This window comes from Littorina saxatilis, linkage group LG16 (genome assembly GCF_037325665.1).
Source record: "Littorina saxatilis isolate snail1 linkage group LG16, US_GU_Lsax_2.0, whole genome shotgun sequence".
In the NCBI taxonomy this organism is placed as follows: Eukaryota; Metazoa; Mollusca; class Gastropoda; order Littorinimorpha; family Littorinidae; genus Littorina; species Littorina saxatilis.
The window spans coordinates 52,348,583-52,361,082 of record NC_090260.1 but is presented as its reverse complement, the minus strand read 5'-3'; the positions used below and the strand labels follow the sequence as shown (position 1 = coordinate 52,361,082).

General features: G+C 42.1%; 1 protein-coding gene across 1 annotated transcript in view; it reads left to right on the top strand.

The window, feature by feature from the left end:
- The window catches only part of LOC138951219 (aminopeptidase N-like), a 123,838-nt gene that overhangs the window by 90,256 nt on the left and 21,082 nt on the right, over nt 1-12,500 (top strand). The window contains exons 3-8 of the mRNA XM_070322882.1: nt 3,127-3,236; nt 5,965-6,140; nt 6,776-6,896; nt 9,003-9,157; nt 11,284-11,397; nt 12,032-12,166. Of these exons, the coding sequence (XP_070178983.1) occupies nt 3,127-3,236; nt 5,965-6,140; nt 6,776-6,896; nt 9,003-9,157; nt 11,284-11,397; nt 12,032-12,166 (811 nt within the window). The remainder of the gene's footprint in view (nt 1-3,126; nt 3,237-5,964; nt 6,141-6,775; nt 6,897-9,002; nt 9,158-11,283; nt 11,398-12,031; nt 12,167-12,500) is intronic.

Below are 12,500 nucleotides of genomic sequence, written 5' to 3'. Positions count from 1 at the left end.
TTTACACTGTAAATACAGGAATCAGAATTAAACGCCTCAAATTGGCACATGCATAATGAATCATGCACCTGGAATTGCAACAGGGAGATACTGAAGTAATTGGAAACAAATACTTGAAATTGACAGAGAAACAATTGAAAATATATTACTGACATGAGCGTACAATATTTTAATGGAAGTGCATTTTTAGCACGAAGCATCCGCAGGAGGATGCACTAACAATTACATAGTGCCACAAAATGTGTACGGACATTTCACAACCGTGCATTATTAGCACAGAACACATACATGGGGGCGCACAAAACATTATTGTACCATGATGATGATCGGGGTGTATGACCGCAACTGATCCAACCGGCCGCATCTGAACAAACGACGTCGAAACGGCGCGAAACACGTCCTCTCGGTTGGTCTCGGATTGACTCGGCTCCTCTCGGTCTTTTTTTTTGTGTGTGTCTTTTTTTCTTTTCCTTATGGTCGGAGTGGTATATTTATGTACATCTTAGATATAAAAAAAACACCCGAAAGCTGTGTTTAATCGTTTCGCGTAAATTGTACATTTTTTTTCAGCTTTGAAATTGTTTTGGCTTGGAGAGTCAGCGCGCTTTGGCTTGGAGACTAATTCTCCACAGGCACGTTCTTCCCAACCACAGATACCAGCGTCGTCCGCGACGCTGGAATAAGAAGAGAGCACTGTAAGTAAGCCCTACATTGTGTGTGCCTTAAGCCGCCCGATTCGTAGGCTTACTAAAGAAACATTGAACGATTGCGCAAAATTTAACGCAGACACTAAACACGTTCGTGCGTATCATGCCTCTCACACCGCTAGTTACGTAACCGAAGACGAGCATATCACGACTGCAGTGCACAGGAAAAAGTCAAGCTAGATAAAGGCTGAATGCTCGTAACCACGTGTGCACGGTTCGTGTGATGGGTAATGAGGCTTACCGAGTCTGCAGATATGTCACGAGGGCTTGGCTCTCCCAAACAAACGTGCGTGAGAAACACATCCGGGTTATACAAAACAACCTTGACCCTATGTTTTTTGCACTCATGCGAGGGTATCACGGTCCGTATTATGTCGAGACTTTTTTTGTTTCATTTTGTCACTGCAGAGGCAGTTTCTCGCACGCTCATGTTCGCTAAACATTAATACCGCAGACCCAAAATGTGGTGTCATGTCCTCCGCCCTTATGTGTGGTTTGTGCGAGATGGAGATAGGGAACCAATTTACATAACTAATCCTCAGACCTTACACAGGGAGGGCTCGGAACTGCCATTTCAACTTTATCTCAGCATGTGTAGCTGTGCCCAGCTGTCTACATTTGTCACATGTACATTTGTAGGCATTTATTGTATTTATATGGGAGATTTATATAGCGCTTGACGTTCTCTAAGCGCTTTACATATTGATTTCTGCCGTGTGCATGTGAGATGGAATTTGTTACACAATATATCACGCATTCACATCGGCCAGTAAATCTCAAGCCATTACGGCGAATATTTACTTTTCACGGCCTATTATTCCAAGTCACACGGGTATTTGGTGGAAATGTTTTATCTATGCCTATACACTTTTGCCAGGAAAGACCCTTTTGTCAATCGTGGGATCTTTAACGTGCACACCCCAATGCAGTGTACACGAAGGGATCTCGGTTTTTCGTCTCATCCGAAAGACCAGCACTTGAACCCACCACCTGGGCTAGGAAAGGAGAAGAAAATAGCTTAGGCCCCGACCCAGGGTCGAACTCGCAACCTCTCGCTTCCGAGGCAAGTGCACTTACCACTCGGCCACACAGGTATAGACAGAGCATAAAAACAAACACAATCCCTTGCAGAAGGATGTTCAACTTGTTGATAAAACCGCGGTGTATAACTTTTCATTAAACATTCTACGCCGATTTAAGGCACAGTTAGCCTCACGTAAACCATCACAGATACTGTCAGGCTTTTACACACAGTACAAACACCCTTTCATTTACACACTAACCGTTTGAGAGCATCTTAGGTGCCCTCCGTAAAGAGCGAGCAATTTAAAAAAAAAATATTTGTGCGTGGCTTATCTTACCCCTGAGCTATCGTGAACCCGTGTGATCCAGTTTCCTTTTTTTTCTCACAATGTAGTCGTCAGTTTGTGATTTCCAATGCGACTCGCTGTAGGCTTATCTGCAATATCACGTTATTATGTACCTCTGAATCTAAACGCACCAAACGGCTGGGATTCACACGATCTCTAGCGATGGCTTTTGACTGTTCAGAGGAACTGGTGATAGGCATTACCGTCGTCTGCTACGAGAACCACGACCTTGTGTGACCCTGCTTCCGGGCTTTTCTTTTTTCAAACTTTCAAAACTTCGAATTGTACTGATCTTATCTTGATGAAAAAAGAATGGTTTTATGATTTTAAGAATGTTTGTGTAACAAGCTCTCAATTTATTATTTAGATCTTAAAAGTTAGGTCTAGCGCCAAAACGCACCGTCCGATTTTGTTATCAGACAACCCGCAACATTAATTCTTCGAAAATTGCTCGCTCTTTACGCAGGGCACCTAAGATGTTCTCAAACGGTGAGTGTGTAAATAAAAGGGTGTTTGTACAGTGTGTAAAAGCATGCCAGTATCTGTGATGTTTTACGGGAGGCGTACTGTGCCTTTAAACATCAACAAGCTACTGCTTTATTTTGTTTCATAATACCTTTACTCGTGCACTTCATATGTATCACACATGCACAAAACAAAACTCCGATCTCTCTTTGTTTAGGATAAATGATTATCGAATTATCGATAAAAGAATATAAAAGTGATTATATGCGTCTAATTATCTAATTGTTTAAGTGTGTGTGTGTGTGTGTGTGTGTGTGTGTGTGTGTGTGTGTGTGTGTGTGTGTGTGTGTGTGTGTGTGTGTGTGTGTGTGTGTGTGTGTGTGCGCGTGTGTGCGTGCGTGTGTGCGTGTGTGTGTGTGTGTGTGTGTGCGTGCGTGCGTGCGTGCGTGCGTGCGTGTGTGTATGTGTGTGTCCGTGCGTGCGTGCGTACGTGCGTATGTGCGTTGAGTATCAATGTAAGTGTATGAGTGATATAATTATGTTCTGGATACAAGAGAAAGTAAGGTGTGATGACACTGTTTCAGACACCTGGTGTCGTCACAGCTCCAGTCGACTGACGCCAGACAGGTGTTCCCTTGTTTTGACGAACCCGACTTCAAGGCCACCTTCACCATCTCCATCGTCCACCACAAAGGTACTATTATCTGTCGCCTTCTCTTCTTCTTCCTCGTCTTTCTCCATGGGCTCAAACTCCCACGTTCACTCATGTTTTTGCACGAGCGAATTTTTACGTTTTTACCCCGCCATTCAGGCAGAATACGCCGACTTCGGGGGAAGCATGCTGGGTATTTTCGTTTTTCTAAAACCCTTCGAAAAAATATTTATTTGTAAATGACAAAACTCAATTTTGCAGACTTTACAAGGGAAGTTATTCTCCTCCGACATCCAGGGTTGTGGTCGCACGATTTCCGGTGCAACACGAAAAAATTACTTCCACGAGATTTTTACTCCGGAGTAAAACTTTCGTACGGAAATGTTACTCCCTTTACGAAAACATAACTCCCCCATAACACGAGAAAATTACTCCCACGACAGGCGAGTTCCGAGTAAACATTTCGTACAAAAATGTTACTTCCCTGACGAATAAATAACCAATAAATTACTCCACCCTAACACGAGCAATTTAACTTCCCATGCCAGGTGTACGAAACTTTTACTCCCTTGTCCCCTGTTAGTTTTGGTGGTGAAAGGGGTGGAGGGAGGGTAGCGCGACATTTGTTTGCGCGAGATCACATATTGGCATCATATCACCCTTCGCCTGCATCCCATTTTCGTGTACGAGATTTTTACTGGAAGTAAACAAAATGGGGAGTAAACATGTCGTGGAGGGAGTAACTTTTTCGTGCCTTGGGGAGTTATTTTCTCGTTCGAAATGTGTACTCGGAGTAATAATTTCGTACGACATTTTTACTCCGGAGTAAATCTTTCGTGGAGTAAAAATTTCGTGTTACACCGGCCAATAAAACGCCGCACATGAAGCGCCTCAGTACCCCCCACACACAAAAAGCATTAAAAAAAAGTTTAGCCACCCTGATTTGCTTGGCCTTGCCATCAGTAACACACAGTTTATTCGTGTGGTCTTACAATGTTCCAATGTCCTTACTTATCATTCAGTATTGTTGTGTTCTTTTCATTCTTTCTCCTCCGTCCTCGTTGTGAAACCTCTGACGAACACAAAATCCAATATAATGTTCAAACTGATGTCATCCATTGTTTTTCGAAAATTTCATCCAATTTCGTTTTCAATTATCATCCACTGTTCATACCAAATATCATTCAATTTATTTTCCCACATCAACGATATGTATTCTCAAATAGCATCGACACTTATGTTTAAAGCATCATTCATTGTAATGTCCAGATGTCATTGGATTGGATAAGATTTACAGTCCAGTAAGGTTACCCTCATGGAAATTCGGGCTGCTTTCTCCCCGGGGAAAGCGAGCTGCCATACATACGGCGCTACCCATATATTTTTTTTTCCTGCATGCGTGTATTCATGTTTTTCCTGAGACTTAATGCTGTGTGAGATGGAATTTTTTTTAACTTTTATTCCAAGTCCCACGGGTATTTGATGGACATTTTTATCTATGCCTATACAATTTTGCCAGGAAAGACCCTTTTGTCAATCGTGGGATCTTTAACGTGCACACCCAAATGTAGTGTACACGAAGGGACCTCGGTTTTTCGTCTCATCCGAAAGATTGCACTTGAACCCACCACCTAGGTTAGGAAAGGGGGGAGAAAATTGCGGCCTGAACACGCAACCTCTCGCTTCCGAGCGCAAGTGCGTTACCACTCGACCACCCAGTCCCCTGTTACTTTCAAATATCATCCATTTGTATATTCAGATCAAATCCACTACTGTTCCTTTCAAATGTCACCCATTGTTATGTTCAGATGGCATTCAATGTTACTATCATATATCATCCATGTGTATGTTAAGATAGCATTCACTTTTACTTTTAAATATCATCAATTCTATACTACCCGTCATACAATTCTATACTACCCGTCATACAATTCAATACTACCCGTCAAAAAAATCTATTCTACCCGTCATACAATTCTATACTACCCGTCATACAAATCTATACTACCCGTCATACAAATCTATACTACCCGTCATACAATTCTATACTACCCGTCATACAATTCAATACTACCCGTCATACAAATCTATACTACCCGTCATACAATTCAATACTACCCGTCATACAAATCTATACTACCCGTCATACAATTCAATACTACCCGTCATACAATTCAATACTACCCGTCATACAAATCTATACTACCCGTCATACAATTCAATACTACCCGTCATACAAATCTTTACTACCCGTCATACAATTCTATACTACCCGTCATACAAATCTATACTACCCGTCATACAATTCAATACTACCCGTCATACAAATATATACTACCCGTCATACAAATCTATACTACCCGTCATACAAATCTAGGAAGATACGTTCAAGTGTACACTAATTTTTTGTGATGAGACCCTTTATTGTAAAACCATGTACATGACTGGAATGGCCATCTACCCCCTATGCCTACCATATTCATCCCAAAACATTGATTATACATAAAGAATAGTATCTGGTATTATCTGTACAGCTGAACCTACAACACGGACGCCCCCCACGCCCCCCCCCCCCCCCCCCCAAATATTAATATGCTAGGGGATTCTTGGATTTGAGAAATATTTGGCAATGACTTCACATGTCCTTCACATGTCCTTCACTACACCTTCCCTCAAAAATGACGGTTTTTTGACGGCATAATTCATTTTCAACCGACACAATATCCTTAACTTTATGTGTTGAGTGTATAATGATGTGCACCGTGTGCAGGCTACCTGGCGTTCAGCAACATGCCGGTGGTCGGGTCGGTCAGCCTGGGTAGCAACTGGACACGCGACAACTTTAACATCACGCCCGTCATGTCCACCTACATCCTGGCATTCGTCATCGGACGATTCAAGTCGCGCAACGCCTCCGTCGTCGTGCCCGGGGGAGGCAAGTACGAGGTAAGTACCAGGGAGGGGTTGGGGGGGTGGGGGGGTGGGGTGGGGGGAGATGATCTCTGTTACAAAACATAACAGAAACTACATCAAAAACCACAACTCGTGGCGATGATTATCCTGTCACGTGTTCTTTTTGACCTCGAGGATAAGTGGTGGGGAGACCGAGTGGCAGTTCGTAATCTACACGATTACTCTATGATTTTGTTTTTAAATGCCACTGCCTTATAGTATTCCTGTTTTGCTTAGATCACGTTATGGGCGCGATTTGATCATCATGATGGGGGACGTTGGTGGGGCGTGGCGGAGGGGGGGGGGGGGGGGGGGGGTTACTCTATAACTTTGTTTTGTTCAATACAAATGCATTGTTATATTTCTGTTTTGCTTATAATTATGAAGTAATGGGCGCGACCTGATGTACTCACGCTTGGGGTCGGGCTGTGTGTACGATTACTCTATGATTTTGGTTTTAAACTGTTTTGTTTCGATCTAGTTATTGGCGCGACCTACTACTCACGTTGGGGGAGGGGGTAGGGGTCGCGTGTTTTTTTTGTTTTTTTTTGGGGGGGGGGCTAAGTAAAATCCACACAATTACTCTTTGATTCATGCGACTGCATCACGACACTGGTGTGTTGCATCAGATCAAGGTGTGGGCACGCCCTGACGCCTACGCCCAGACGGAGCACGCCCTGGACTTTGCAGTCAAGACCTTCAAGTTCTTCACCGAGTATTTCGGTATTCTCGATACCGTCCCCAAATACGGTGAGATTGCTTTCATGTCAGTATTCGTATGTTTCTGTTTCCTATTTTTCTCTTTTTTCGTTTTTTACATTTAGTCAAGTTTTGACTAAATGTTTTAACATAGAGGGGGGAATCGAGACAAGGGTCGTGGTGTATGAATTGTGTGTCTGTGTGTGTGTGTGTCTGTCTGTCTGTCTGTCTGTCTGTCTGTCTGTCTGTGTGTGTGTAGAGCGATTCAGACTAAACTACTCGACCGATCTTTATGAAATTTGACATGAGAGTTCCTGGGTATGATATCCTCAGACGTTTTTCTCATTTTTTTGATAACTGTCTTTGATGACGTCATATCCGTCTTTTCGTGAAAGTTGAGGCGGCACTGTCATGCTCTCATTTTTCAACCAAATTGGTTGAAATTTGGGTAAAGTAATCTCCGACGAAGCCCGGACTTCGGTATTGCATTTCAGCTTGGTGGCTTAAAAATTAATTAATGGCTTTGGTCATTAAAAATCTGAAAATTGTAAAAAAAAAAAAATTTTTTTAAACGATCCACATTTACGTTCATCTTATTTTCAATCATTTTTTGATTCTAAAAACATATAAATATGTTATATTTGGATTAAAAACAAGCTCTGAAAATTAAAAATATAAACATTATTATCAAAATAAAATTTTCGAAATCAATTTAAAAACACTTTCATCGTATTCCTTGTCGGTTCTTGATTCCAAAATCATATAGATATGATATGTTTGGATTGAAAACACGCTCAGAAAGTTAAAACGAAGAGAGGTACAGAAAAGCGTGCTATCCTTCTGAGCGCAACTACTACCCCGCTCTTCTTGTCAATTTCACTGCCTTTGCCATGAGCGGTGGACTGACGATGCTACGAGTATACGGTCTTGCTGCGTTGCATTGCGTTCAGTTTCATTCTGTGAGTTCGACAGCTACTTGACTAAATGTTGTATTTTCGCCTTACGCGACTTGTTTGTTTTTGTATTTTAGTTGTTGTTGATGAAAGAGATGGTGTTGCTCTCTATCTGCCCCTCTGGTAGTTTGGAGGATATTATTGTGTTAATTAAAGCCAAATTAAGAATGACAGAACGTTGGTAACCCTGTCAACTAGTCTCAATAAGACTTCATAATTATAATATAATAAAAAAAAAAACCTGTGCATGTACACTTGACCACCGCTAGGCTGTGCATGTGTTCGTATTGTATACAATGGGCGGGGAGGTAGCTCAGTCGATGACGGCGCAGGCTTGAAACCAGTTGTCACTAACGGCGTGGGTTCCTTCTCCAATCTCGGCGAGGGATTTTTATTTCCCGGAGTCAACTTTGTGTAGACTTTCCTCGGTGTTCGAACGCCTCCCGTATGCACGGACGCTCGCTTTCCCCAATGAGAAAGCTGTCCGAATGTTCATGAGGGTAATCTCACAGGACGATATGATATCAATACCAATAACAGTTAAACTATTCAAAGGTTAAACATATGTCTATGTGTTGGTATTGTATTTAATTAAACTAACAAAAGCTTAAACGTTGTTGTTAAAAGTTAGGTGTTGGTATCGTATTTAATTAAACTAACAACAGGTGAAACGTATGCCAATGTGCGGGTATCGTATATCATTAAACTAACATAGGGTTACACGTTTGTCAAAGTGTTGGTATCGTATGTAATTAAAATGACATCGGCTAAACGTATGACAATGTGCTGGTATCGAAAATTAATTAAACTAACAGAGGGTTAAACGTATGTCAATGTGCTGGTATCTTAAATAATTAAACTAACACACGGTTAAGAGTAATGTCAATGTGTTGGTATTGCATTTATTTAAACTAACAAAAGCTTTAACGTATGTCAAAGTGTTGGTATCGTATGTAATTAAAATGACAAAAGGTTAAACGTAATGTCTATGTGTTTGTATCGTATAGAAATACACTAACAAAAGGTGAAACGTAGGCTAATGTCAATGTGTCGGTATTGTATTTAATTAAACTAACAAAAGCTTAAACGTATGTCAACGTGTTGACAGCGTGTGCAATCACACTACCAAACGAGTCAACGTATGTCCATGTGTTGGTATCGTATATAATCTTACTAACGCCAGGTAAAACGTATGTCCACACAGACCACGTGGCGGTGCCAGACTTCAGCGGGGGCGCCATGGAGAACTGGGGACTGATCATATACCGCGAGACGGCGCTGCTGTATGACCCCCTGGTGTCGTCCTCCTCCAACAAGTACATGGTCACCCTCATCGTGGCGCACGAGATCGCTCACATTGTCAGTATAGTAAACTTATTTGTAGTGTCGACCAATATATGACGTTTTACACAGATCAAGACAGTCAGTTTTCTTCCCAGACCGCGCTAGATCGAGATCTGTGTACAATGCCATATTTAGGTCAACAATTCAAACAACATTTATGTATCGATCGATTTTGGTTATAATTCCTTTTATTTTTTTGTGATTGGACGCACACAAACATGCACTATTTTTGTAGTCTTGGCTGGTTGCCTAAATACGAAGTGTTGTCGGCCTCTGACGTCACATGGCTCAAAGGAGGGACATCCAGAGTTCAATCGAATCATTCTGAGATCCAACAAGTACATGGTCAGACGAGCTTTTGTGCCGGTCCCAGGGGAGCATGGTCAGACGAGCTTTTGGTGGAGGCTACCACGGTGCAAGGGAAGCTCTATGGCAGTCTGGACGACCTACAGCGCACGGCAACATTTGCGCGGAGAACCGGCGTTTCCATCTGAGTGATCGACAAGAAGAAGAAGAAGAAGAAGAAGAAGAAGAAGAAGAAGAAGAAGAAGAAGAAGAAGAAGAAGACGAGCTTTTCTGTCGGTTCGAGGGGAGCATATCGTCTTCTGTTTCATCCTCAGCGACCTAGGCCGCTAAAGTACGCACACTCAGTGACAGGAAGCCAATGTTGTGAACGAGAGTTTTAGAATGCAGTTCAGGGCCCCAATGCGCGTCAGAAGTTTAAGAGATCACGTCATACGTACATTGTGCGTGGCTTTTCTTCGAGTCAGAAATGCTCAGAGCTGCCATAACATTTGAGAGTTCAGTTAGGGATTTGCATGTGCCTTGTCTTTCAAGTGTGTTTTAGTATTTTCATATTAGGCCAACAAAAAAAATAGTCTGGTTACGGTATCACGACCGACCCTATTTTTTCGCGCGACCCTACACTTTTTTTTGGACATTTTGGGGAAACAAAAATTAAACAAAAAAGTCTTTGTTTTGGGGCAAAATAACTTAAAAATAAGTTTTTTGGGAAAGATCCCGACCTACCTACCCTATGTTTTTGGCCTATGTTACCGTTAACAGACTTTTTTTTATTTGTTTGCCTTACAATGTATGATTACACAGCTTAGTTGCACATTGACCATGTCATCGAGTCGTCGCTGTTACATCAACATTGATTGGGTCTTTGATAATGAATGTTCACAATCGTTGTCTTTTGAAACTCGGACACAAAGCCGCGAAGGTTCCACACATAAACATTGGCTTTCACTTGTTGACAATCCACGTTTCATCTGAAAGCTCAACCCCAGTCACCACCTCGATTCGTTGCATGGGGGACAGTGCTATTTGTTACTCGGCTGGTTATGAATGAAAACTGTAAATCTTCTCTCGAAAAAAGCAGTTATATCCTATGGAACACACTTGCAATAGCATTTAACAGCATTTAATTAATAATAACACAGTTCGGTTGAATGGCTATTTAGCTTGCGTAAACCACACACCAGATTTCGTGGTTTAGTTTACCCCTGAGCCATCGTGGACCCGTGTCACACACTTCCCTTTTTTTTCACAATTTCATCGTCAGTTTGTGATTTCAATGCGACACGCTGAATATCGGCAAAAATAACGTTTTTGTGTACCTCTGAATCTAAAATGCAACAAACGACTGCAAACCACACGCATTTACCGGCGGCGGTTGGCTTCAAAGAAGCAAGCGATATGCAGACAATTCGTCTCTGCTTGGGGAAACACGGCCTTGCGTGAGCTGCTTCCGGGCTCCCTTTTTTCATACTTTCTAAACTTCGAATTGTACTGATCTTGTCTTGTTAAAAAGAAAGAAATACTTTATGATTTAAGAATATTTGTGTTAGGAGCTGTCAATTTTTATTTAGATTTCAAAAGTTAGTTCTAGCGCCAAAACGAGGCGTCCGATTGTGGCACAAGACAATCCGGCTGGCCATGCACAAATAAAGTCTTTGAAAAATGCTCGCTCTTTACGGAGGGCACCTAGGATGTTCTCAAGCGGTGAGTGTTTAAACGAACGGGTGTTTGTCCTGTGTGTAAAAGCCTGACAGTGTCTGTGACCAGAAACTGATGGTTTACGTGAAGCTGAGTGTGCCTTTAAATTGTATTTGTTCATGTGTTGGTTGTTGTTTCAGTGGTTTGGCAACATGGCGACGATGCGGTGGTGGGATGACCTGTGGCTGAACGAGGGCTTTGCGTCCAGTCTGATGTACATCGCCATGGACCACGTGTACCCTGAATGGAACGTGGTAGGTGTGTGTGTGTATATGTGTGTATATTTATATGTGTGTGTGTGTGTGTGTGTGTGTGTGTGTGTGTGTGTGTGTGTGTGTGTGTGTGTGTGTGTGTGTGTGTGTGTGTGTATCTCTGTCTATCTCCTCGCCCTCTCTCTCTCTCTCTCTCTCTCTCTCTCTCTCTCTCTCTCTCTCTCTCTCTCTCTCTCTCTCTCTCTCTCTCTCTCTCTCTCTCTCTCTCTCTCTCTCTCTCTCTCGCTCACCCTCTCTCTCGCTCTCACTCGCTCTCTCTGTCTCTGTCTCTCTCTCTCTCTGTTTCTCTTTCTGTCTCTCTGTCTCTGTCTGTCTTTCTCTCTCTCTCTCTCTCTGTTTCTCTTTCTGTCTCTCTGTCTCTGTCTGTCTTTCTATCTCACTGTCTGTCTGTCTGTATGTCTGTCTGTCTGTCTGTCTGTCTGTCTGTCTCTCTCTCTCTCTCTCTCTCTCTCTCTCTCTCTCTCTCTCTCTCTCTCTCTCTCTCTCTCTCTCTCTCTCTTTTATCTCTTTCTGTTCGTCTTGCGGTGGAGGAAATTGAAAATCGGATGTTAGTACAACATGTATTTGCAACATGGTACCAATTTTTGCCGCGCTTTTCTTTTCTCCTGTTTTCAAGTTTGCAATTCAAGTTGTGGAAGACATCTTTCCCGTCATGGTGAAGGACGCTCTCGTGACGTCACATTCGGTTTCAACAGAAATCCGAAACCCGGAGGAAATTCAGCAATTCTTCGACATGATATCGTACAACAAGGTGAGAGCTAAATGCTCGTGTCACTGTTGCAGAAGATAACTCAATATTGCTATTTCATATGTTACGTGGATTTCCATTGGTCAATTGGGCAAAACTGAGCTCATTGTAAAAGTGATATCGACGACATTTCCGTCGATATCAGTTTTGATATCGACGACCTCTTTATTGCTTCCCCACTTCAAAAACAAAAACATCTAAATTTAAAAACAAACAAATATATATGAACATGTAATGATCCCAGAATTTAGTTGAGCAAGTGACTAAAGACTTTTTGAAAGAAAAGACATTTTTAAATACTGAAAAGTACAAGAAAAGAGTGAACAAAAAGAAATAA